General features: G+C 39.7%; 1 protein-coding gene across 2 annotated transcripts in view; it reads left to right on the forward strand.

The window, feature by feature from the left end:
• Nucleotides 1-27,811, forward strand: part of ITGA9 (integrin subunit alpha 9) — a 231,951-nt gene that overhangs the window by 176,489 nt on the left and 27,651 nt on the right. For both annotated transcript variants that reach the window (XM_054817092.1, XM_054817093.1), the window contains exons 21-26: nt 2,811-2,900; nt 5,649-5,757; nt 8,519-8,626; nt 25,010-25,135; nt 25,730-25,849; nt 27,563-27,664. In XM_054817092.1, the coding sequence (XP_054673067.1) occupies nt 2,811-2,900; nt 5,649-5,757; nt 8,519-8,626; nt 25,010-25,135; nt 25,730-25,849; nt 27,563-27,664 (655 nt within the window). The remainder of the gene's footprint in view (nt 1-2,810; nt 2,901-5,648; nt 5,758-8,518; nt 8,627-25,009; nt 25,136-25,729; nt 25,850-27,562; nt 27,665-27,811) is intronic.

Here is a 27,811-nt window from a genome sequence, read left to right on the forward strand (position 1 = left end):
AGCTAGCTATGACAGACTGCGTGAAACAGCTGAATAGGGTACTTCCCCAAGGGCACTTGGAGCAGGCAATGAAGTAGGGTGATGCCAAGTATGCGTGCATAGGGATTTTATCTCAGGCAGAGTAAAAGGTCTGACACATGCTCTGCGCCTCCTAAGATGATGTGCCACAAAGAAGCAGACTCTATGGGTGATTCAGTCACAGGCACTGTCGGGGTGTGCATGGGAACCGACGGTAGCACAGCTGCATTAACCTGGGCCATGAACTGCTGCTCAGACCTGCTGGGTGTGTGACTAGTTCCTGCTTCCACTTACTGCATGACTGGGCCAACTTCATACCCTCCCATGTCAAAATCAGGATTTCCGGCCTGAATTCTCCTCCCCAATTTGATGACACCTCACTAACTGGCTGGAGATGAGAGGTGAGATGTAGCGGTTGCTGAGTGACTCCTCTCATAAGGCATAGTCCTCCCCTGCAGGAACAGCTGTAGGTGGGAACAAGATCCTGCAGCACGTGGGACTGGTATGAAACACTGTAAGTGACACCTCACATCAGAGGGGCAAGACCATGTCTTGCACATTAGAGAAGTTTTATTCACTGTGAGGAGAAGTTCATCGTGTGTTCAGGTGACCCCGTGATGCTTCAAAGTCAGGGAGGTGCATCAGTATCTGCTAGGTGAATGCCAACTGATGCAAAGATGGGTCAGCGCTGCTTTAAATTTGCCCAGCCAGTGTTTTCCAGATTGTAAACTGGAATTCTCATTTCCCTGCCCTGGATAGCACAGGGCTTTCCGCTGTAACCTCACTCAAATTTCTGTGCCCTGCCAGTGAGAAGGGTTAGTCAGTGCCTTTAGATGGAGCAAAGAAATAAATAGTAGTTTGTACACATACTGTGAATGCTCAGAGGGGTTAAGAGAAGGTTTCTCATTTCAGAAGGATGGGCGGGAGGACAGTTGTGTTTTGAAGGATTCTGCTGAACCTCCAAAGACAGGTCCCACTGCTGATTACTCTCATTTTCTCTGTGACTTTGGGCAAATTGCTCAATTCCCTCGCTGTCAAATAAGTGCAATAAAATCTTTCTACCACAAGAGATACAGGGAGCCCTGGGGTAAAGTCAGTGATAAGGAAATGGAGAGGAAGTGTCTGTGCTGTGGCCAGACTGCAGTGAGAGGGGACATTGTTTCCACACAAAACTGGAGCTAGTCTGGCAGAAATGGCTGGATGCAGAGAAGCTGTGCCACGCTGTCATGGGAAAGTAAGTTTTGCCCTTCAAGTGGCCACTTGAGCCTGTCTCTTGAAGCTGCAAATTTGGCAGTAGCGTCTGTAGCAAGAGACTGGTTCAGTAGTGGGAGAGACGAATTGGAGAATGGACTAAACATTACATTACATTTACTCATTTTGTTTAAAAACAAACAAAAAAACCCTCTTCTGTGCTTCCTGGCGCGAACTGTTTTTCTAGAGCTAGATTCACTGAGGTGTATTCTTCTTTTCTGACAGTACCTTTGCTCCATTTGAAACAGATAAGCATGTACCCGTGAACCTTATATGGAATTCTACTTGCTCATTCTGCTTGCCACCCTGGTATCTCATTATTTGTGTTGGATGAGAAATATCTCCATTTTGGACTCTTCTTTGAGCCTATTCAGAGGAAAAGCTTTTATTAAACATTTTTTTCCTGGGACTGAAAGTTTGCGGGGTTTTCCATCTGGGCCATAGTTTTATTAGCAGACATGGCCAATGTGTCAGTTGCAGAAAGCTGAGCTGTATCTATGCATGCATGTAGCCAGCAGGCTCTGTTTTTGTAATCTGAGCAACTCATCATCTGCATGGTATCACTTGGGATGTTACTGCCTGCTGTTGCCTCAGTGATACTGTCCTCAAATAAATTGGATCATATCTTTTGTTTTGCCAGTTTGATTTATGAGTAAATGCAATGAACTGCAAGGCAAAAGTGATTCCAGAGTCACTGCTGAAGAAATTGGAAATATGTGTAACATATCTTTCAAGATTGTTCTTCTGAGCTGTCACCCACCATCAGACTCACCATCAGAATTAGAATAATTACGTTTGCCTGTTGGACGTGCATTTCAGAAACCTTTCCCAGACTTCATACATAAGTGTTCACACTGGAGTAAACTGACTCAAATGAGAGATGATTGCTCACTTTTCTCTTTCCTTCCTTTTGACCAGTTGAGGCAACTGCCTTTGAAATTATAAAGTAGAAGTGCTTTCATTTTGGCAACTAAGTACAGGAAGAGGGGATGGAACTGCTGAGAGCTTATAGCCAGTTAGGTACGAGGGTCTCACCCAAAAAGATGCTCATAGTGGTACCATGTTGGGGCTTTGAATTCAATGTAGGAACAATGAGAGCGCAGTTTCATTTGCTGAGTCAAGACCCTCTGTGGGGTGTGTGTATCCCTCTCAAACTGACATAGAGTCAGGCTGGGAGAAAACGAACTCTTGCATCAGAGTTTAGATGTCCTTGTTTCTCTCCACTGTGTATGATGACTGCTGTAGTTCTGCATTGCCGATTGAATTCACACCTTGCTCCAAGACAGGTTTTTTGGTGTGAGCCTGATCATGTCACAGCTACAGAGGAGCAGCCACAAAACACATACTTTATGTGTGTGCCCTCTCCAACGTGGGATGAACAAATGTAACTCTTAATCTTTAAGAGGCTTCTTAAGGAGAGCTGACATCACTCAAATAGAGGGGCTTAGAGTACAAGACAGAGAGATGGTAGCTGTGAAGCTGTGTGATATATTGCAAAGGCAGTCGATTCACAGCATGTTTATTTTTCCTTTCTGGCACAGTGGAAACCTAGAGCGCACTGAATCTCTGCATGATAATACTCTAACCCTGTCAGTGCCCCTGATGCATGAAGTGGACTCATCTATCAATGGGTAAGTACCAGTCACCAAACGAAAACAACAATAATAATAATAATCCTAACAATAACAACTGAGTCTTTTTTAGTGAAAAACTGAATTCTTCTCTTTGTTTACATGTAGCCAGACTGTGGCTTTTTCCCTGTTTCCCAGACTCTGGAAATACAGACAACCTCATTCATTATCTGGGAACTTTATTTGACATGCCTTTCATTCCAACACTGTAGCTCTTTCTTGCTCCTTCCTAGCTAATGCTAATTAGTTACCATCACATTTATGGTAGGTATTTTAGTGATCATATTTGAATTCGTGTGATTCTGTAGATATGATATACCTTAAAATAAAATAAAAACAGAACAAGTAAATCACATCTTGTTCCTTAGGGCATGTCTTTAAGAATATGGTTGAGAATCACCAGGCCAAAGGTTAGGGTCAAATGTTCTGGGATTTTAAGGAGCTTGTTGGAGTCTAGCTGTTTGCCTTTATGTTTAATTTCACAATCAGAATTCACTTCTGTTTCTGTTCATTTTCCCACTCCCTCTGCTCCCTAGTCTGGGAGGCATCTAAACACCAACTGAGGAACATCACTCACCCTTTGACTGAAATAGTTACATAACACATAGCCGTTGTCCTCTCCCCAGGGCTGCCCGTGTGCCAGTTCCTGCCTTTATACTCAGGGGTCTTCCCATCTGCTTCTGCATTACAATCTAGAATGAAAGATTTGTGATCAGTCCCAACAGACAGACCATCCTGTAGCATAGGCAGTGCTCAAGTTGGAATTGGGGGACCTGGTCACTGGAGGTAAATTAGCATCCATGTAGACTGAGAAAGTTGACATGCATTCGTAAACTGGGGAAATAAAAACTCATCAGCAGTGTCCCTAAGAGGTCAGTGTCTGGTTTAGCCACCATTTATGGCAACCCCCAGGGAATACGTATTGTCTAAATGACCAGTGCAGGTTGGCATCAGTGGAAGTCAAAGATTCCCTTGACCAGCATCTACATGTGTAGGAACAAAGTTACCCGCACTGACACGTGATTTGTCTGAAAAGCTGGGTAAACTTAGATTCGTAGCCTAGTCTGGGTTTTACCACATAAAGCTGATTTCCATTCTTGTTGCATAGAAATAAAATCCCTTAATTACTGCCACAATAGTCAGAATGGCTTGAGCCTGTTCTGAGAAATGAAGAGCATTGTCAAACCTCACAAGACAATTAGCAAGGACAAAAATCTCCTTTATATTGAGAGTACTGTCTCAGCAGCATGTTCTGGAAGTTTTTGAATGCTTTCATTGTTACAGATTGTGTAGAAATGTAACTCTGTATCCCTTGCTTCTTGATGATTTGATACAGATCAATTTTTGTACAGCTTTACAGATAGGAATGCTTTCATCTAAGTAAGTCCTTAGATCTGTTTGTCACCTACCTACCACCTTTGATACCTACATTTTTGCATGCCAAAAAAATCTGATTAAAAATTGGGCTCTTCTCATTGCCTTCAGAATGTACTTTTTTAAAGCACAAGGTCTCTGAATTTCTAAGCCCCACCCAACTCATGATGTGGATTATTTTTTTTCTTTCTCATAGACAAGGCTTAGTTAATTCAAGTTTACAGAAATGTCCAACTACCAGGGAAAAGTTGGGTTTATTGGAGAGCACAACAGTCCCAGGCATGGTAATATTATTAATGCTCTTTTTTGGACAGCATATTTTTAAATCTTATTTTTATTAGCTATCCTGCATTTCAGTCTATGAGAGCAAACTTCATCCCTGGTCATAAATAGCCCGGAAGGGCTTGTACCATGTTTGGGAGGAGCCTTCTGGCACAACACCGTAAATGGGAGGAGTAAATCTGTCTCTTGCTGTTTCCCCTAGCAATCACTGGCATAGGAGGCAGGCAGGAAAAAAGGAAATGTACCTAAACAGGCTTAAAATCCTTTATCAAAAAACCCTGACCCAAAAGGACAGCGTGGGAAGGAAGCCGAGTTTTAGGCAGGCCCTCACCAAGGTTTGTCTAAAATTACACCAGGACCCTTTGCAGCCAGTGGAGCAGCATGAGATTAGGAGGCGGCACAAAGGATGCTTAAAGCACTCCTAGTCCTCTTCTGCAGGATTTCCAAGTAATGTGTTGTGCTTCCAAGTCTTTTCTGATAAAACCCTACTGCATTTTGCTTTGTGATAAGATGATAACAGTAGTTGAAGAGACTTGGCCTGTGCCACTGTAGTTGAAAAAGCAAGTTATATCCCCCTCTACTCTTCCCTTTAACCATCTGCTAATCATAAAGGTAGTGAAGCTTAGATAATTAATGAAGTGTTTATTCCTGCAATGCTATGTAAATGGTAGATAAAATTGAAATGTTACTTTAGTGAATATATAACTGAAAGTATTCCTATTAGTAACTGTTTCTTCAGATTAACTTTGTAGTGCAATGATTTCCTGTGTTATGCAAGCTATAGGACTTGCACAAATCATCCATGGCAGGGGGCCCGGGAGGAGAGATTTTGTGATAGGAAAGGAGAAAAAGAGATAAGTAATCAAAAGAAGTCTGCTTCCATCATGGGATGTTAACCCACGTCTGTTGACATGCTGCTTGTGTAGTCTAGTGTTGTCAAGAGGAAATCACATCACAAATAATAGATTAATGTAAAATGGTCCCATAGAATTTCACATGACCAGAAAACAAGGGGTACAATTCAGCTTGCCACAAATATATTTAATTTTGGTGACAAACACAACTTACTAAATCTTTATCTTGATCTTTCAGAGAAGTCTTCCCTACTTCTTTTTTCTACGGTGATTCTGTGGAAGCATCGAACTTTGTTCAGTTGGAAAACCATGAATGCCTTTTCCAGTCTCTCAACTTCACACTGCAGGTAAAACTGGTCCTTATTTTGACTGCTTTCCTGCTTGACAGCACATTCTGGTTTTGCATCTCTCTCATTCTGAGTGTGGTATGGGCTTTGGTGCATGTTTCTGAATCACATCATGCTGCACAATGCATTCTTGATTGGATGCCACATTTACAGCATGTGGGGATGGTATATTTCCTTATCTGAATACACTATAACAAAAATTGCAAATAGGGCATCTCACTTCCATAGGAATGAAGCTGCTACCATTTGTTTCTTTTTTACCTTTCATCACGTGCTGAGTAAAGAGCTCTAGTTACTCAAGTGCCACATCTTGGATGCAGTCACAGGTTCAAAAGGGAGGAGTAATTCTTTTTAGTGGCATGGTCATTGAGCAGAGGAGTGGGCAGCCTTTATCCATGAGAACAAATGCATACCTGTGCAAGGGATTCAGACTTACTAAATGCCCTTAGTGTGAAAATGTTTATAGCACTACTGATAAGAGTACAGCACAGGGAAGAGACTCTGACACTAAGAAGACTAAAAAGGTGTGCGAAGGTTTCATTAAAACTCTTGTAGCATCTCAGTGTTATTCAGGTATTATCTATAGATTACACTTCACATGGCAGTTAGATGGATTCCTGATGTGGCAAAACATATGGATGATTTATTATAACAAACTCTTGTGATGCAGCCAAAACGAACTTGTTTCACTGCCATGACTGTATCTATTACAAGCACTTCTAATCCTTTTTGACCGCTAGATGGAACTAGGGAATGATAAATCATGCAGAGGTGGGGGAATCATTTATTGTGAAAAATAGTCTTTCGCCTTTTTTCCCCTTTCTGTTCTCCTAGGCATGAATGCCACTCGGCTCATAATGAATAACACATGTCTTCCTCCATGGACAGACTTTGGTCCAGAGCAATTAAGCCCCCACTGTCATGCAGTGCCCTTAGCTATTTAATGAAAAGGAGTGAAAGCAGGATTTCAGGACATTAAAGGTTTTGTGAACCAGGCTATTAATTCTTGTGATTCTGATTTCATTCTTGAAGGTTTACAGGTCCTTCCCCCTCCCTCCCCCCCCATAGCCAGTTATTGGCTAAAAGCAGATAAAGAACAGATGTACTGATGCTTTAACTGGATGAATATTTTCAATAAAATAAAGTGATAACAGGTAAGGGAGAGAGAATCTATATATTGGCAGAGCCACCATTTGTTCTGCCCCATCTTCTTGTCTCTCATGCACACACTTACAAGTTGCAATATTAATATTTTTTTCATATAGAAGTAGAAAATTATACTGTAACAAGTCACAGATCTGCTCTCCAGTAATGTGGTAAACCTCATAACTATGTGTGTCAGAGAGAAAGGGTAGAGTTTCATAATGGGCAAAGCCTGGTTTGTATCACTGCTTAATTGTTTTTAATGATTTGCCTGCCATTTATTAAAATTCTCCAGATAGACAGAAGTAATAGTTTCTTAACCAAGAAAAAGAGATGATTTACAAAAATATGGGGCTTTGTAGCGGTTTTTGTATGTGAAAATCTATACCATGTCCAATATTAATAAGGAAACAGATCTATGCATCATTTCTTTGGGGTAACAAGATGTGCAATGAAAATGTCTTTTCTACATTAGCTCTTATATCTGATCTCAGTGAGATAATAAAGTGGGGTTTTTTAATGTCTAACACGAAACATTATGTTTGTATTTCATGCAGCATTTATCATGCTCCATTGTAGTGAGATTTCTCCCCTTGCCTGGAGCCTCAGGGTTTTTGTAAGGATTTGGCATTGTGAACCGATTCGCTTTATCAGTCGGGCATTTCTTCACATATAGACAGTGTTTGAAGAATGAAAACCTGTTGGTTTAAATATTTGTACTTTATACAATTAACAACTGATTGTGACATCTTTTGACAGTACTGTCTCAGTGCGGATAACTATTCTGATGGGCTTAATGTTTTTACTGTGTGCATTTATATATGTGGTGTTAGAAACAACCAGGAAATATTTTTCCTAATAAAAAAAAAATGTAGATACACATGAAAACTTATTTTCATTGAAATTTTGCCACAGATTGTTTCTTTTCAGCAAAAACCCACAAATTTTGGAATTTTCACTGGATACGTTTCAGTGGTGGCCTTGGAAATTCTTTGAGTTTTTGTTGAAAATTTGTGGGGGGTTTGATAGAAAGCCAGTCTTCTCCACTAAGAGTTTCATTTAATTGGAAACCCCAGAACCTGAATGGAAGTTGTTCACATGCATTTCCTGGCAACTCACTCAGCAAACCCACAGTCTGGTAGTCACAATCATCATTACTTTGGCTTCTGCTCCATAAGGAAAACATATGCAGAATATAATGCAGTGGTTACCAGATGGAAATGAGAATGTTAACTGAGACAGCAGTATTTCTTACAGTCTTCCGGATGGTGTTACCAAAACACTCAAAGAGTACCAGCAGTGTCTCTGTATATAAGGTAGAAGTCTCATGCTATTTGTATTGATGACTGGTAATTATCCTGCAAAACTGCTTCTCACTTGATATATGAGCTGTGCCTAAAGACTGTTAGATAAGCTAAACCTTTGACTTCATTCTGATACTTACAAAAGAAGTCTTAGTCTGAAGACATTGAAAAACTTGCATAGTATTTGAATTTTTTCAAACTTACCTATACTCCCAGCTCTGGTTTTACAGTAGCTTCCCATTTATGAGCAGTCATATATGCAATTTTATTTTTATTTATTTTTTATACATTTATATGCATCTTTGTTCTTATAGGTTTACAATGCTGGACCAAGCACTCTCCCTGGAGCTTTTCTTGACATTTCATTTCCAAACCGCCTCTCTGCCACTGGTGCTGAAATATTTCATGTTCAGCAGATGATGGTGAGTACATTATGATGTGCACTGAGCCCAGAGAGGCACTGAGAACCACTGATGACTGAAACAAAAAAAGAGTCCAGCAGAACTAGCTGAATCAGTTACTTTTTTAGACAATAGAAGGTTCCTTGTATCTGTGGCCAGATCATCCGAAGTAGCTGAGCCCCTCCAGCTGTTGACTGCTGTCCCTCACCTAGGGCAAGCAGCTGGTTGTGTGTTCCTGGTTTCCTGCAATGCGGTGTAAAACTAGGTCAGGCTAATCCTGAAAGAAATGTGGAGAGCACTTCCCTGACTCACACCTCCAAAGAGAACTGAGTCTTAATCAGAGTCCTCCCTGATTAAATGCTGTATGTAGTATCAGCAGGATGTGTTACCAAGCTGACTCATGTTCACTGTTTGGGTTTTTTTTTTTCTTGTGGTTATCTGCAAAAACACTAGCTAGGTCTGAATACATTATCAATATCTATTTTTCTATAGTCCATGTTATAATTTGCTCTTTTTGAGTGTTCTTTTAACAAATGTAAGCAATAGAGAAATTTGTTCTTTCAACACAAGGTTTTTCAAAAGATGATTTTGTCAACTACAAAGAAAATGAAAATAAATTGTGGTAAAGGAGACACATTCTTAAATTTCATTTCTAATATTTATTTATTACTTTCAAAGCTTTTGTTAAACCACTAAAATACCATCATTTATCCTGTGGTGGCCAAGAGGGGGAAACCTCACTTCTGAGGTAAATTTATTGCTGAAATTCAGAGTAATCTGTCTTTGTGAGATGGAATCAACTCTTCGGTCTACTTGAAAAGAAGTATTATACTTTCTTCGTTGTTAACTGCTTTTCTAGCATTTTGGCTGAAAAGTATTACCATCCCTCATATGCAGGTAACTGTGTCACTGAATCTGTGTAAATATAGATCCAATAAGACCTTTCTAAGTAGGTTTCCAAGATTTGTGCTATCGAAAGGTATGATATAGATATATATATAAAAATATATATATGGCTTACAGATATCCACTAAAGACAGAATCACTGAGAAACAGATTTGGGATATGGTATGAGGCACCAGTATTGTACAGATTTGAGCCAATTCTCCAACTAGACTGAATTAACTTTCCAGCCTGTGCCTCATTTTCCATGGCATTGCATTTTAATGTTTTATTTAGTCCAGTCTTACATGCGATCTCTGTGTGCTGTGGGAGAAGTTATGTGTCTGTGTGTTTGCAGCAGCTGCAGAGAGGTGGGAATCTCCTTAACAGATTTTGTCTGCCCAAATGTTGGTGTCTCCTCTAAAGTCAGTCATCCTGTATATTCCTATATAGCCAAGAGAGAGGAATAGAAAACTCAGCCCATCTAACTTAGAGTGTGATGAATTCCTTCTAGGTATTGTTTGTTTCTCTGTGTTGACTCTTCCAGAAGTCTGGGCAAATTGTCTTAGACAAGACGCCTGTGTTGCCACTTGAATTAGCCGAGGTGTACGCTATCCACCAAGTGGACAAGGGCTAATTTCCAGACATAGTTTATCATCATTTCTACACAACACCCTAAGTTACACTGACAAGGATGGGATGGACTATACAGTTTTGAGTAGCTGTTAGAAAAACAAGGCAAAAACCTTAGGTCTTGTGCTTAACTTGTTTTTAATTGCTGTTGTACCTCTGATGGCTTACCTAGAGGAGGTCCAGCTGGGTGGTGTGGTCTTGGGCACTGTGCTAATAAATCCTTGCAGGGTTTGCATGCCTTTTCCCCAACAACAGGTTGTATTTCCTCCCGCATTATTTGACGTCTTTCATCTACTTTGCAGTTTGTAGAAATTTCAAACGGCTGTTGTGAGACCTATTTGCATTGCAGGCTGAAGAGTAGTAGTAGGCAGGTATGGTTTTATGAGAGATGTCTGTATGATGGACTGGTATGTCCAGGGTCATTTCAACCACTGATTTTGGGTATATGGTCAGTAGGAGTCTAATACATGACTTTTTGAGCACCTCTGACATGTTAATAAATGCTAACCAAGCAAGTCCTGTCTGAGGTAGTGGTTGTCCCTGCTTTACAGATAAATAATTGAAACACCAAATGGTTTGCCTGAGGTCACACAGGAAATTTGTGTCAGAGCCAGGCACTGAACCCATGTCTCCCAAGTCTTACTGTTGTAACAGGAAAAGCATCCTGCTCTTTCCTCCTGCCTGTCTCCCACTGTTTTTATTGACTGAAAAGTGAACTAAAATCATGGAGCTTTTAATCTTTTCACAGACCAGTTATACTTAAACAAACAAACAAAAACCCCCTGAAAGCAGCACATTGGAATGAACTTTGGAAAATGGGTTAGAACAGCTGTTTTTCAATAGCATTTTTGTACGCATAGTCATTAAAGTTTTCAAGCTTTGCTTATTTTGAACTTCCCAGAACCTAGACCATGGTAAAGGGGATAGTATCCTTTCAGACAGTGCAGGTGTTTCTGATATTATACCTTTATACCTTTAATCCAGCCATTCTAAGTGTCAGCGTTGGTAGACCTTTCAGAATAGCTGTCATTAATACAGAGAATTAGGAATTGTTGTTTATCTGTAACTGAAACTGTTGATATAGCATTTGGGATTCGATGACATCATGGTTTTGGTTTTTTTTAAAGCTCATAATTCTTTTGCCACTTCTCTGATGTACAGTGCAGCAGTGCAATTTATGAGTGTAAAAGCATAGTAAAAGCACTAGAGTTTGTGTCTCAAATACACTTATACCACACAAGATAGTGCCAGGAGCTAATTCCATCATATTGTGTTGACTGATCTATTCTTTCAGGCACAAAAAATAATAAAAGGGAGAGAGTCACATATGGTCCACTGGAACGGTCTGTATCTCTGGGAGGTGTTAATAGGAATTATTATCTTGCTGCTCTTAGAGGAAATGATAGCCCTCATGCTTCCTCTGTTCCTGTTGCTCTAAGCTTTTGGCTTTATTGTAGAAACTGCTTTAAGATTTTCTTCCAGAGAAATTCAGGTCACAGAGATGTTTTGACATTTGGAGTTCTGCCTTTAGACACCCTTCAAGGAGTCTTGGGAGTTTCTGCAGCATTTCCCCCAACAAATCCCCTAATATATAAAGGAAATAAGTCAACAGTAAAAGCCAGAAGTGAAAGAAAATGGATAATTGAAAGAAAACTAGAAAAAAAACCCCAAGTGAACTTTCTCCGTATCAGAAATTGTAAACCAAAAGGAAATGCTAGAAATTTTACAAGTCATTTTAACTAGGGAATTTCATCATTGACTTTGATTTTATGTAGTAGATACTCAGATTCTGCAGTGGTAAATGATATTTTGGAAGCAGCTAAGACAAATTAGTGCTTATTTGGTTTTATGTATTTTTGTATTTGCTTTCTTGCAGAGGTTTCAAGCCAGGTTAAAAACATAATAAATTAAATACCTCAGCTTGTTGGTAAAAGTGTTGTGATAGGAATGCTATAGGTGATGACAAAGAAGAGCTTCACCCAGAGTACAGCAGAGTTAGTGTTAACAGAAATGTATATTCTCCACTCTTCAAGCCATTGATTATCTATTCTTCCACAAAGGAAAACAGTGCTCATTATACTTGTGTGTGTTTTGGTTTTGAACTGAAAGATTAGTAATTTCCTTTGGGTATCCAGCTAATTTGGAGGGCAAGGGAAGCGCCACTCGACTTGCCAGCCAAGGAGCTGCTTTCCGGGGCATCCAAAAAGATTTTCACAATGGGAGTTCCTACCAAATTAGCCAGGGTATTTCCTGAAGCTGTTGATAAATTAGCAATGTGTTCGGGGTTACTCTGATGCTGGCTTTGTGGAACTGGATCAGATTGTTGCCTTCCCGTTTATTTTATTTCCAGCGAAGGTAAACACAATTATGAGGAACGAGGGACTAACAGTTGGATACCGAGTTTGTCTGTTGTAACTGGAAGTCAGCTGCAGTGCAAGCAGATGATCCTCACCCCTCCTCTAGAGGGACCAAGCTCTGCAGAGCTGCCAAGTTGTTTAGACTCCAGTCAGACAATTGTCACCAGAATCAAAGATGCACGGTGTTAACCCAGAGCAAGTGCTCTGTGTGCTTGTGGGTTTTTGGAAGGAGCTATTGCTTCTTCTATTGCATGCATTGTGCGGGCCAGCAAGCACTGATTTTATTTATTTTTTTTTTTTTTTAAGAGCCTGTATAGGTGAATCAATACCAAGGATATAAAGAACTGTGGTGTTATTGTTGCTGAGATAAGAATCTTGTTGGAAACTGAGATGCATATGTTGCGAGACAGTCTCTTCAAAGAGCTTGCAGTCTAGGCAATGAAATAAGGGGGAATTCAGAGGAAGGAGGGAGAAGGAAAGAAATACTGTCATCAATTTTCTGATGAGAAACTCCCTCCCTGCATGTAACTTTTGATATCTAAGTGTAGTAATTACTAGTTTAGTAATTGCTAGTAATATAGTATTTTTAAATCACTATGTTCTCTTACTCTAGCAATTAATGGAGAGAGAGAGGCATAGAAATAACTCTGGAGAAGCATTTGTTGGTCTCCACTGACAACAGAAAAGCCATCTAGTCTCCCTGGGTTTCCCTAGGCATCTAAGCTTAGACTTTTAAGAATTATCTCTGGAGAGCGAAAAATGGGTTAAACCTCAGTCCTGTGAATTCTGCTCACATTAATCTTGAGTGTGCCAGTTAGCTCAAGTCTGGTGCCATGTTCCCATCACTTTTTGGTTAGGGAGCAAAATAAAAAGTCCTTCTTTTGGAAGGACAAACAGAAGTCCTCCAGTTGTCCTACTATGCTTGGCATGTTCACTTCACACTTCTCCTTTCTTCTGTCTGACTGGGTGAGACCTGGATTGTGCCTTTATGAAAGCTGGGTATCAGTAAGATTTAAAAAATAAAGAAAAGCTGAATTGGAAATGACTTAACAGCACGAAGGAGTTGAAGAGACTTCCTTTTCCAAGTTGCCTTTTAAGTTAACGGTTGCCTGAGCATGGGACTGTAGAAAAGCTTGTCACGTTCAATAAGGAAAACCGTTGAAATAAACATTATTCTCTTCCTGTGAACGTTGAAACAGAAAAAATAAAATGGAGTCAGTCCCAGAGCCACAAGTCTTTCTTGGCTGATGACAGGTTACATTTTTAAGGCCAGTTTTGTGTAGCACTCTTGTAATTTTTCTTCCTGGCATTTGCACAGTAATGTCTGTAAGGAGCAGGAAGATGTTAAGGGGAAGAGTTGAAGCTTGCTGACTTGTTCCATGAAAGGTTCCAGGCTGCTGGAGATTTTTCTTCACTTGTATAATGAAAAAGAAATCTTTGCAATTTTAAAACCTTAAATGTAATTTCTGCTTATTATCTGTAGGTTGCTATCCTCCAGCATGTGAATAAAATGCTTTGGTGACTGCACTGCTGAAGTTTAAAGCCATAAGCAAAGGAGCACTCTCAGAGCTCTCTGAAGTTCTGGTAGTGCATGAGTGCTCCTTGAAGCATATGTCGAGATTGTCAGGCTCAGTATTGCACACTCCACATACAGGGGCAAACCTGTATATTGTTATGTAGAAAAACTCTTGTTTGTTGGCAGCCATTTTAAAACTGTTTAGTTTCTGTCTTTTGAAGTTTCAGGTCTTGGCTCTGAGAACATATATAGACAGTCTCAGCATATGAAAATATAAATATTTGCTGATAGTACTTGATGTAGGAAAATTTTTTTCCAGCAGCAATTTATGCTGCTGCTGGTTGCCACCATTGATACAAGGTTTGTATCGGAACATTTTGGACTTACTGCAAGATTTATTTTAGCCCTTTGTATTAGTCATCCCCCCTGTAGTCTCTTCATTTCAGTGATTGCTATGCACATGCTCACATACACGTATTTTGGCACCATATTTAAAGGCATAGTTAAATTGCTGGAGGAAATTATTCATTCCAGAGAGTGTATTGTACAGAAACTTGCTGACCTTCCTGCCTCCTTCACTTTAATTGCTTCTTTAAATGACTGTTCCAAAACTTTATACTTAGGCAGCTGGAGGTGCTCCCCCCACTCCTGGTCTAGAGCATCTCTGTGATAGCAACTGAATCTGGCTTTGCCTGGGAACCCTGTCAGTTGCAGGAGAAACTGGTGCATCCACCCTGTCCCAGGATGGCTGTAAGGGGAGGCAGGAGCATATGCTGTGGTCCAGCATGGCATAGTCACCTCTAGGCATGGGAAACAGGACCCCAAAGCAGCTCAGAAAGAGCTCTCATAAACATCTTCCTAATGTCAGCATGATAAATCAAAACTCTTTCAGTGAAGAGGAACTTAGCTCTCATTTAAGATTTCATTGTTATACAGGAAAGGGTGCTTGGCCATAAAATTAAGTTCTTTCCTGAGTTAGGACCTTAAAATAAATCCAAAGTGGCAAAAAAATCATGACATTTTTGCTTTACAGGAACCATCTGAATCACTGTACAAAAGCCGTGCCTCGGTTAGAGTTCACTGCATTTACAGTGCTTGAAAATGATCTTTTCATACATTGCTGGATATTGCCTTCAGGATACAGCAAAACTACTTAACATGGCAGAAAGTTTTATGTGACTTCCTAGTTTAGATTTTTAGGTGAAACCAGATTTGGACAAATTTTGTAACATTTTCTATTAATTTTGTCCAAATCTTCTAGCAATAAGAGTGCTGTAGCATTTGCATAATCAGTGATATTTTTTTGCAAATGCTAGATAAAGAGAGTGTTCATGGAAAGCACACTTTGAATGTACAAAGATAAGTCTGTCTTTCAAGAAAGACTGGCTCTATAAAGGTCAGGGCCATCGAAACATGAACAAAAATGCACCCTGATTTACATATTAAATCAGACCATGGCAACACTTGACATGTTCACTTGTGGCGTGCTCACAACTAGCTTCTAAACTAAATTTGTCAAATTAGTTATTGAAATTTTCCAACACTTCCTCCCCTCAAAACTCATGACCTGTCAATATAATGTGGCAGGCTAATTAATATTTTGGGTCAACTGAAAGTGTTGTTACTTTGTGAAATGCCCATAATTCCTATTTTCTTGGCTGAATATGTGAAATTCCAATTTTGAAAAAGATGGCTGCTTCGCCTTTTTATAAAAGTGAATTTCAGATAAAGAAAGAAGTCTTATGAAGTGAATTGGGTATATGCATTAGCTCTTATCAAATTCATGAAGGAAGGAGGTTTCGTAAGATACCACAGTAATCAGGAATTTTGCTGCGGTATGTAAAAAAAATATACAGTAGACTTTTTGTAAGCTTCACAGGCAGAGAATTCCCTGGTGAAGGAACTACTGAGTTAGAAAAGAAGAGAGTCTACAAAATTTTATTTTATTTTTATTTTTCATTTCTTTTTGAAGTGTAAGAATTACATCCTTTCACTATTGATGAAGATGTTCCTGCCAAAAAATAATGAAGGAATTTCAAGAAAGGGCTAATTGATTAATTCTTCTAACACACACGCCTCACTTAAAAGCTGATTCATAAACTAGCCTTTTTCTTTTATAAATAACATACAAGATTTGTGGTTTCAATGTAAATTTAGAAACTAAGAAAGGAAGACTTAAAAACAATGGTATCTGTGTGTATAAACTCTAGCTCCCATTTGATGGAAGAAGAGTTTCCCCCCTTGTTCATGTATCAGGGTGGAAATAAGTGTCTTTTGTTGGATTTCTCCCTTGACTTTGAAAGTTCATCATTCCAGTCTTGTGCAAGGTACTGGATATTATCAAAAGCATCAATAAACTGTTCCTTCAGGGAATGAGAACTCTGAGGATGTCCTGGAAACAAAGGAAATCTTCTGCCTAACTTAAAACACACCACCACCACTCCACCTCTCAGGAGGTTTTTTTAGTGAGGATGACTCGTTTAATCTTCAAGTGTCTACAATAGATCAGCAAAATCATCCTCTTAGAGGTCCTACCTTCTCTCCACTGCCTCTAGAGCTTAGAGCTGGTCTTAGATACCTTTCCAATACATTTGAATATCTGCTTTAGTGAAACATCCCACCCGAGCCCTACAGGGAATGTATTTGTCTGCACAGTCTTCAGAACTTTTCATCCGAACATCAAACCAGCCCATGAGGAAAGTCCAATAATTAGGTAAAGAAAAACTACGCGTTTATTTGTGTTTTCTGCGCCATAGGAAAGGCTGTAGAAGGGGGTGTGCTGGAGCCAGGTAGAACCTAGCTGAAGGAGCACTGAACTCCAAGTGGTCTCAGGGGCTTTTTAAATAGATACGTACCTTGAGATTTATGTTCTGCCTCATGTGTTAAGCACTTCACAGCCATCACAGGGAGAGGTAATGTACCTGTCAGTGACTCTGTCTTGGATTTCAGCTGTTAAAGGCTGATATATAAGGAGCACATGAATGTTAGAGGTAAACTGTTTTCCATGTAAGGTGGTGTTCATTCACAGAAGGCTTGAACACAGATAAATCACACGAGTGGTTGGTCTTTCTTCTCGCTGTGTAAATGTGGCAGTGCCCTCTGTCTAGGAAGGAAGCTGCTGTCTTGTAAGTCGGGAACTTTAAATCAGAAGATCTTTGCTTTTCTTAATAAGCTGGAAAGGGTACACTAGTTCTTGAGAGTAGTCCTTCTGGGGATTGCTGCTAAGTACGTGCAAAGTGGTTGCAGGGCCAAGATCAGGCAAATGTTGCAGGATTATACTGATCAAACCCAGTTAACAGGTTATTTAATTAAGCTGCAGGGTTAAGTGCATCAGGAAAACATTTACAGGCGTTGCCATAAGCTAAGCACAGATTTATGCCAAATGTGCATCTGGTGTTCTCCTTTTGGCTGGAGGAGCAGGAGCCAGAGCTACGGTGGAATACTCCTCTATCCTGATTTAATGCTTTAGTATCTCTACTTTGCTGTTTAAATCTTTTCTCTCATGGCCAAGTAAGTTTACTTATTGGATCTGTGGAGACTGGTTTTCCTTAAAAGCATTGCTATTTTTAGTAAAAATCTTTCAAGGGTTGTGTAAAATGGGGTTAAATTGAAAAATCTTTTTCTGTTGTTTCAGTGACTCTTAAATTTATTGCCAGAATCAACAAAACTGCTCTGATTCAAACATGTTTCATTATCTGTGAATATTAAACATTTCTGGCATATGGAGCAAGTACTCAGATAACATATTTACATAACTTATTTGTCTACTGTTGAAAGTCTGACCCTGTCTGGAATTTCTTGTCAGTACTCTTTTTTTTTTTCTTCTTCTCATGTTAGATTAACCAAGCCTATCAATTCAGCTCTGTTCATCTACTAAAGGGTGAATCAGTATCTTTGAATCAGGACACACATACACATTTTTCCCCTAATATTAGGATGAAATGTGCCATGGTTAGCAACAAAGACAAACAAAAGTGGATCTGTTATTTATTATCCAATTTGCAAACTTAAACCACTGATTAGACATGCATATGTAAATAAAACAATAAAAAAAAAAACCTTAATAAGAAAGGAAAAATATGTAACAACTATCTGGCAGCAATTTCAGAAGACTACGGCAAAACTGTCCTTTGGAGCCAGCATGCCTCAGGGCTGATGTCTGAGAAAGGCATCCATATCAGAGTTGAACAATGTTAACAATTTTGTGAAACAACTGACCTGTGTTCAGACCTTGAGCGTGTCTCCTGAAGCTAAAATTGCGGTTCCAAGTATCTTGTGTCTCATGACACAAGTTCCCTGAACTTGCCCTTGTGTTTGGATGTGGGTTTGGTTCCATCACGTGCACTTAGGGTTGGATTCCACCTTCACACTTGCTTTGTGTCAGCTTAGTGCTTCTGGCTTCCAGGCTTTCGCTAATAACTGGTGATGATTTAGCTCAAGAGAGGAATCAGGCTTACTGGAGGAGCCTGAAAACTTTAAGTTTTAATACCATAATGAATTCCTTTGCATTAGTGGGAGTCTAGTGTTGTCTATAAGGAATGAGCTATAGATACCCATTTACTTGCCTGTTTATCTTGTAAAATGCCAGTCATTAAACATGCAATTAGCACTCGGCTTCTTATATGCAGCAATGCAGCAGGGACATTATGTGTAATGCTTCGTTGGAAGCAACAGCTAGTTTCTTCATGGTTTTCAGTCTCGTTCTTCAAAGAGATTCCTGTCACATGCACATACTTAACCTCATGCCAACTGCCAATTTCCACTTTTTTGTGCTTGGTCCTCAGCTGACCTTTCCAGCCCCCTGCTTGGAAATTGTATTTCATTTCCCTCTCCCAGGCTGACATCTTGTGCAGGCTATAAGGCTCTGAAAAAAATGGAGAGTCTCACCTTTGATGCATGTTAAACAGGTTGAGGTTAAGTCTAGAAGGGGCCACTGGCTTCCAGGCCACCTGTGAAGTTTATGTTAGAGGCAGCATGGCCTGAACCCTTAAAATGTTGGCTAACAAACCCCAACAATTTCTTAAAGGCCCCAAAGGCTTGCTAGAAATTGCCATGTTCTGAGAGTAGCTACAGATGAGCAGAAATGATGTTACGGGTACCGTGAAGGTGGGGGACAGAGCTGATAGTAGAAGGGGAATGTGCTTAGGCAGCAGGTGTATTATTTCTCCTAGAAACTCCAAACCCCCTAAGCCCATGGCTGACCTGTATTAGAAATGGTAGAAGTCTTTCATTGGCAGCCCTATGTTATCGTCTGTGTTGCCAGGGGAACACATGCTGATTGTCCCCCTTGCACCTTGTTGGAGTGTCAAGCCTAGCCCAAGTATTCTCATAAATCCCTACACATGCAGGGAAAGTCAGAGAGGATGATCCCTGTGTATGTAATAAATACAACATGCTATTCCCATACAGCCCTATTAAATATCCTGCATGATTTTTAGGATGTGATGTGTGTGGAGTGTACGTCATATGTTTTACATACAACTGTTTCACTCTGAAATGTCCTCCTGCCACTTTTTCTTAAGGATGGTGTAATCTGATATGGATAAAAATCATTGCTACTTTATGGGTTTGCCCCTGCTCCGTAGGACTTTTCCAAATATTCAGAGTCCACTAAAATCGTCCTGTGGGAATTTCTTCCTTGTTGCAGACACAGCATTTCTAAAGCATGAAGTAATGCACATGCTTTATCCAGTGGTTACATCTTGCCTCTGAGAAGCTTCGTGGTTTGTGCTGATGACAAAAACTTGGTAGAGTAACCCATTGTATAGGCTGTCCTATTTAAACATTGTCTCTCAAGCATGTTTATGGGGTCTTTAAGGGGACAGCCACTTCCAGTAAATGTAACAAAGCTAGAGACTAACTTGTCTCTGAACGTGTGGCCATTTATGGGTAGGGTAGGCAGCATAAGGGCTATTCTGCTTTTCTGCATGGTGATAGATTAGTAATATTAGCCTTTGCAGAGTTATGGTGACCTTTAGAGGCCTATTGTGCAAGGTGCCACTTACAGTCTGTGTAGTACAAATGTTCTGGCTTGTATATCTTCGTGTTTATGCATGTTGCATGTATATGCACACATGATGAATACAATAGGAGAATACACATACATATGTTCATGAGTCAGTAGTGATTTTCAGTCCCTTAGATTTTGGATGTCCAGCTAAAACTCTCTAAAAGATGGTGATTTTTAAGTGTCACATGTCCACCTTCTGGAAGCAGGCCTGTTAGGCATCTAAGTGAGGTACCCAACAATAACGTCTCACTAATGAAAATTGTAGATGGCTATTCTGGCATCCAGCGATATTGAAGAATGCAGGTGAGATCTGAATGCAGGCTGTGCTGGCTTTAATTGCTCTGATAATCCACGGTGGGAATATCAGAGTGATATTTTTTAAGCTTTCTTTACCATTGGGCCGAGCAGTTTGATAAAAGTGCCTTTGAACTTGAGATAAAAAGCTAGGAAAAAACCAAACATATAATGCGTCAATGTTAGGTGTTTTGCAGTCTATGACAAGATGTTCTTAGAGAATGGGAACATCCCTACACATGGAAAGTCTGGTAAAAAGAAACTATTGTCAGTAAAAACTTGTGTGGGAAAATTTTACTTTTGTTCTTGATGTTGGTTTGCCTCACATGAAATTTGAAGACATTATTCAAGATGGTCAAAACATGCTTCATTCTAATTAGAACAATGGTAAATCATAATAAATATATCAACTTACAAATTCTTCATGGAAAAGTTTTTCCAGAATATTTTGGTTTCCATCAGAAAACCATCTCCTTACAAATTTTTCAGTTTAGAATTGAAAATCTTAAGATGTAATTTATTTGCAAAAATAAGAAATTTTTTTTTAATTAGAAAGATTTTCCAGGAGTTAAAAGCTAGGATCAGTGGTTGGTAATAGTTCTGTGTTACAAAAATTTTATGCTGTTACCCTGAAAAAACTTATGATATGTATGGTAGTCTAGACTATATGTAAGAGTGTAGACTATTGTATATAGAGAAGAAAAAGTAGAAAATAATTTAAGACCTTTGAAATTATTTTTATGCCATTTTTTCTGCAATGTAAAGCTGTTCAATGAAATCTGCTGTCAGGTTAAACAAAAAATATCTATCACTTCTAGTCATGGAGGACTTTTGTATGGTCAAGACTGATGGCAGATTTTTGTTCCAGGAAGGTTTGCTTATGTAGAAATGTAACTATTCTAGTACATAACAAACAATATGAATTCCAGGACTGCTGCTTATAGGAGTTAATGTAATATCCACACTCATGGGTGAAAAAAATGGAAAACTTGCTCTTAACAAGCATGCATAATGTGTATTTTGTGCACCTTTGGAGTCATCACCCTTTGAAGAAGTTCTGCTGGGCTGAAGACTAAAGTGTACCTTAGAGTGCTTCTTTACTAGCATCTTATTTCAATCCAGAAGTGAGGTTTTAAAGCAAAATCCTCAGCCCTCTCCATGCAGGGAGCGATGGTTCACATCACAGAGTGCACAAACTGGATTTCTTTTGGGACAAAAAAAATCCAGAGGAGCACTCAAAGAGTACACTTGATCATTTGTGGCTGCAGCAGATTCAGGCCACAGGGCCGGACTCAGAGCAAGGTAGAAAAGTATGTAATATGGGCATCAGGTGCTGAGGATGCCATGCAGTTAGCCTGGTTCACCTTTTAGTTTGATATATGTTACGTGCTAATGTAGACTTTGTCTACATCTGTCTGGGTACAGATTTTAGGTACGCTTACAGTACAGGAGATTTAACGGCATTGCCAGTGCACCAGACCGCAAGTGATTTTATGCAGGACTTAAAACAGGTAAGTACCTTCTGGAAAATAAAATGAAGCAACCTTTAGCAGGACAGCTATGATGCAGCTCCTTGGAAGTCCCTGCGTGGGAGGCTGCAGGGCTGCTCCTGCTTGGTGTCCCACTTGGGACAGGGTTTTTATTTCCCAATCTGCAGTCTTCATGTAGGATTTCAGAGAGCTTCCCTTCTGTCCCTGTTCCCCCTGTCCCAGTTTTGTTGTTTGTTTGTGTTGGGAGTCAGATGTTGATTTTTCTCTGTATCTTCTGTATAGTCCCTGTACTGAGTACAAAGGCAATGCACATCTCTTTCCACATCCTCTGCACTGCTCCAAAACCCCCCTTTTGCTATTTCTGTGAGATGTTAGATCCCAGGTCCTGGGAAGATCACTTTGAGGGTAGTCCTTTTCTGTTTATAGGCTGCTGAGACCACATGGAAATTTCCGAAAAGCTCTAGCATGTCATGTACTCTGAAATTCCAAGACTTTGTCAAAGAGCCTGTCTGCCTACTCCATTTCAAAGCCTTGCACAGTTCTTGCATCTATAAATCATAAGCGTTTGCTCATGCAAAGCCCTTAAACTTTGCCAGAAATTTTCTTCTCTGTGTATCAGATTATGAGGTTGGTCACAAGGAGAAAAACAAGTGGCTGGGGTAGCATCATGTTTGAACAAGGAGAGGTTCAGGCATGAGGCCAAATCCTGATTTGGATTTCAGAGATGCAGATCAGTCTCGGCATAATGCAGGCAGGAGCTTTGTACTAAGATTTTATTTAGTAGATTGATTTCCTAGAGATGAATTTTTCATTGAAAACAAAGTTTAATGAAAAGTTACCATAGTTTTGTCTGACTGGTTGACTGAACCTTCCCTTTATGCATGTAAAAATTGAGGAAGATAAGAGATGATGTGAAATATAAGTGTCTGACAGTCACCCTAACAAAACAACCAAACCAAAAAAAGACCAAAACCAAAACAAAAACCCCCCCAAAACAACTATGGCCAGTACTTTGGAAAGGCTGGATTTCCTTCTACCTCAGCACAATCTACCCATTTCAAAGGTTTTTGTTACTTTTTTCCTAGTTCTGTGGCTCTGCTGTTTTTCTAAGAGTGCTAAAAGAAACTGAGTATTTTCTGCTGCCTTGCATCCTTCCTGCATACCGGCTGTCAGCATACTCTGATTGATCACAGACACAGATGAATACGACCTAATTCCTGCCTGGTTGATTTCCCCCACATTCTGTAGGCCAAGTAGTAGTGTCTGCCCCCTTCTAGAAAGTGGTGTCTGCCTTTGGCTACTAAAACAAGCTGGAGGTGTCCTGCTGGTCTGTTCCAGGGCAGCACAGGTGACAGGAGGTGCTCGGTCCTTGCACGTGCCTCTCCTAACATGTGCTGAGACACTGAATTTAGTAGCCACCTTGTGTAGGATTGCTGTGTAGTTGGCAGAGAGGAAAGGGTATTTCCAAGTTCAGACTTAGTTCTCTGGAGGTGCCTTTCTCTGTTTCAGCTGAAGTGTTTTAAAAAGAACGAGATGTAGCCAAGCTTTAGTTTAAGAAAAGATAATCATTTAGAGAAGAAAGGACCAGATTTATGTTTCTCTGTGCCAGATAATTCCTTTCAGTCTTGTGAGATATTTCTGTTTTGGTTTGTTCTTACACCGTATTTGTACAGGATGTAAAGCAGGACTATTTGGAGAGTATGCCAAAAGCTGGGATACTGCAGAAGCTCATACTGTCCTTTCTGTCTCTTGCATGAATCTAATGACATCTGTCTAAGCGTCTGGTAATTCAAACTTTCAGGAAGAAAGAGCAAGTACTGAATAGATCTTGACTCTTTGCTGTTCTTGATTTAACATAAACCTTCTGGTTGATCTGCTTCTAATTCCCATGTGAAAGTTCAAAGAAAATAAATGTCAGTGGGCTTTGTGAATCTCTTTTACCTATAATAAATAATGAAAACTCATTCCAGGTGATCTGGACAAATGGAGAACATCATAGTCTTAATTTTCAGTTGATCCCAAAGAGACTGTAAACTGTGGGTAGCTACCTGTGCCTGTATCTGTTGGGAATGTAATGACAGATTATGTAAAGACAGGTAATGAATATGTACTTCAAAGAACAGATTATGAAGAGCTTGTGGGCCAGTGAAGCAGAAAAGGTATATCTTACCAAGAGACATAGATATCACTTGTCTGGAAAACAGCATTTAAGATCTAGATAGACCTTTGGTTTTTGGGGTTTTTTTTGGCAATACTTTGGCTAACTCAGCTATAGACTGTTTAATGCAGAATCAGACTCAGAGCATGCAGTAATTTCATATCTATAACAACTTTTTTCCTCCCTCTTTCAAGAATTTGTGATTCGAATAAGATACAAATTTTTCTCCTCTCAGAGTAGAGGATGTGGGGAGTTAACAGCAGAATGTGTAAGAATGTCACTTGGTGGTTTGTGGGAAAATCTCCCTCTCTCTCACTCTTACAGGTTTTAACGATGGCGACAGGAGGAATTTGCTGATGTTGTCATAGTTTGTATTAAATTCCAATAGATTTTCTTCAGTGAATATTCATAAGCTGCAAAAAGTGAGAAGGGTTTTCTAGTGCAAGGTTATCTTGATTGAAGATCATTTTATCAACGCTTGGTACTTTTCACTTGCTTCAAGTATCTACTTTTCTGGACAAATGAATAAGTTAATGATACAAAAAGTTTATTTTTGTACTATGTATACTGAAGGTAGAAGGACAGATTTAGTGTCTAGACTTGTGCATTTACACCAAGATTTCATTTATCTCATTAGTTCTGATATAAACTGTGAAACAGCCAAATTGGCCAAAGTACCAAATAGTACAGTTACAAAAAAGGTAATACACAGGGTAGACTTAAAATGCTATGTGATGATTTATATCTTTTGCTGAGATTTTTTTCCTCTGTCTCCAGACATGTAGAACACAGACATCTACATGTGAGCTTGGTTAGATACTTTCATATCCTATCTAGCAATGAGACACAAACATTTCCCGAGCATGGTTCATCTCGCTTAGTTTAGATATTTTCTTCAGGTTTGTTTGACTCCCAAAGCACTTATTTCTCTCTTTTGACTATTAATAGGAGTCCAGACATCCAGCTCAGATGTAGGTGTATTTTTATGGACAGGCTAATCCCACCTTCTTGTGTCATTTAGTTTAATTCAGAATAATAATTGTGATTTATAATTGTGCTTGCAGGTTGGTCAGGACAAAGGAAGCTGTTCTTTTCACAGAAACCCCAGCCCATGCATTGTTCCTCAAGAGAATGAAAACATTTTCCACACAATATTTGCTTTTTTCACAAAGTCTGGCAGAAAAGTATTGGTAAGGAAGTCCACTTATGGCAAACTTGAACAACCAGTGTATCTTACAAAAGATTTTGTGTGGCTTAGCCTGAAGAACTCAAGCAGATAGTTCATTATAGAGCAACTGTTTGGTGCATGTATACTAATACTGATGTTGTGCTGTGGGGATATTTAGTGATTTCAATTATCTGATTTTTAAATGGAAATAGGAAGTTTCAGGAAGCTCAGTGCGGAGGGAGTTACCTGACATGGCAGCGCGCACTTGGTGACCAGAGCCCTCGCTCCCGTGTTTTGTCAAAGGCACGTGGGGCAGCAGGGCCCTGCACTGTGCTCAGTGCCTGACCCGCGCAAAGGGCTGATGTACAGCACTGGCCCCGGGTGCTCGCCAGGCTCAGCAGCTCTGTAGAGAGCTGAATTTTACCTGACTTGCTTTCATACAGATCTCTGCATCTAGCTGTCTTCAGGTCTTGAAAATTGCTGCTGTTTCAGTGCAGGAGTGCTGTATATTAGCAGTTTACTCTGTAACTTAGTCAGCTGGTGTGTTTGCTGTCACGCAATTTGTCACTGAATTTTTTCCTCCTTTGCCTAACAGCTTTTTCCATATTTCCTGTAGGACTGTGAAAGACCAGGCAGGTCCTGCTTAATTATACGCTGCAATTTAAGCTCGCTAGCCAAAGCAGAGTCCTGTGACATAAGTATCTACACGCTGCTGAATACTGAGATACTGAAGAAGGTACGTGCTTCCTTTGTAGTTTGTCTTAAATACCAATTTGAGTACGCTTATGTGCACCAATGGATTCAAAACTTGCATTCCTTCATGTCTTTACTAGCATGTTATAAAAAAATCATGCTGTCAGAGAAAACAGATCTATTTATCAACAGCATATATGGAGGTGTTAATCCCAGTTGTTAGCCATTTCCCATTAAGACAGAAATAAATTAAGTTCGGAAATTTATACATTGAGAAACAACAAATGAGGGCCCTAATTGTATGCATGGTGCTAAGGCTACAGACTTCTGAAAGTTGATTTGATTTCTGAAAGTTTTCATTCTGAAAAATGAGAAGTGGAGTAAGTGCATGTAAACTGTGACCAACTATCTATCATTCCTTCCATGTAAACAGAGACATGGCAATTTTTTGTAATTTTTACATCAAATTATTATTATTCAAAGAAGATACATCACAACCATATTAATGCTGAGCTTGACATTTGTGACAGGAAACAAATGGTTGCAAGTTAATTCCTGTCTTCTCTGAAGCCGCTAAATGAGACAGCAAATCTTTTCAATGTCTAGTGCTTTACTGTGTTTTGCCCTGTTTTCCTTTACTTACAAAAATGCTGACTGTGTAATTGTGGCAAGATGCTGTAAGATTATGAGGGTATAAGATAATCAGAGGAGAAAGCTGGTAACGTGAGCCTACTAATATAAACCTGTCTTTGATAGCTGCTAGATTAAAGGCATTGGAGAGAGCCCTTATTAGAAAGCAGTTCCTAAAGCAATCGATAGCCGAGAGCTTTTCCAGCTGAAACCAACCAGTCTGCTAAAATTTGTTCATATTTGAAAACAGGAAATAACAGGCAAGGCCAGAAGTTTCAGGTATTTCTTACATGCTTATAGAAATGCTGAAATATGTAAGCAAGTAACTGAGTGCACACAAAATGTGCTTCTGGGAAATTCAGTCCTGGGAACAGTAAGGATTCAACCCATCTGCTGGATCCTTTCCAAGATGACCATTAGCAACACTCCTTGGAAAGACATACAGTGCTTACGCGTGTATTTGGGTCAGTATAACCAATACATGCCATTTGCTGCTTATCACCTGAACAGCATACAAATGACCAACCTATGAGTTGAAATGGTAGTGTATTGGAACGTGCCTGTTAAAATGCACTGCGTAAAATACAGGAGAAATATCTGTTAATAAGGGGAGGTGTACATTGAATATTTAAGATATTTGCAGTGCACAGATTCAAATAATTAAGAAGTTTTCACCTTCAGATATATTTGAGTTTATCCCAGGTTTCGTATATCTTTTTTCTGTTCACTTGAAAAACAAATAGGAACTTTTCTTTGATGGTTAATACTGAGCCTGAGCATTGTTGATTGGCAATGTTCTGTTTTTTGCTTTTGTGGTAAATGTGGGAAACATTAACAGGCCAAATACAAATGATGTGTTTAAAGTCCAAGATACCTGGTTTTGTTTTAGTCTGAGATAATTTGCTCAGCTTTGTCTGTCTGTTATGAGGATAAAGTATATTTTTTTCAAAGCGAAGTTTTAACCAGGATAGTACTTAACTCTCAACCCAACCTCCACCAAGCTTGTCTAGATATGTTTATTACACTGGCAAATGTTTGGTGTTTTTGCTTGGGGGTTTCTTTGGTGCTTTTTTTTTTCTTTCTTTCTTCACCATCAAATTCAATTCTTCCTCTTTTTACTTCTCAGGACAGTTCATCGGTCATCCAGTTCGTCACAAGGGCGAGGGTGCGGGTGGACCCTGACCTCAGAGTTGTGGAGATGCCCAATGGGAGCCCAGAAGAAAAACCAGTAAGTAAATAAATGTGAAGAGAAAGGTTTCCTGACCCCAGTGGGCTGGAAATCATTGAGAGCTCTAGTCAAACTGGAATTTGTGGCTGGGCTTGGGCTAGGCTAGCCCATAAGAGTGTCCAGACTTTTTCTGGCTAGACTAGCAGT

The sequence above is a fragment of the Grus americana genome, chromosome 2, assembly GCF_028858705.1.
Source record: "Grus americana isolate bGruAme1 chromosome 2, bGruAme1.mat, whole genome shotgun sequence".
Taxonomy (NCBI): Eukaryota; Metazoa; Chordata; class Aves; order Gruiformes; family Gruidae; genus Grus; species Grus americana.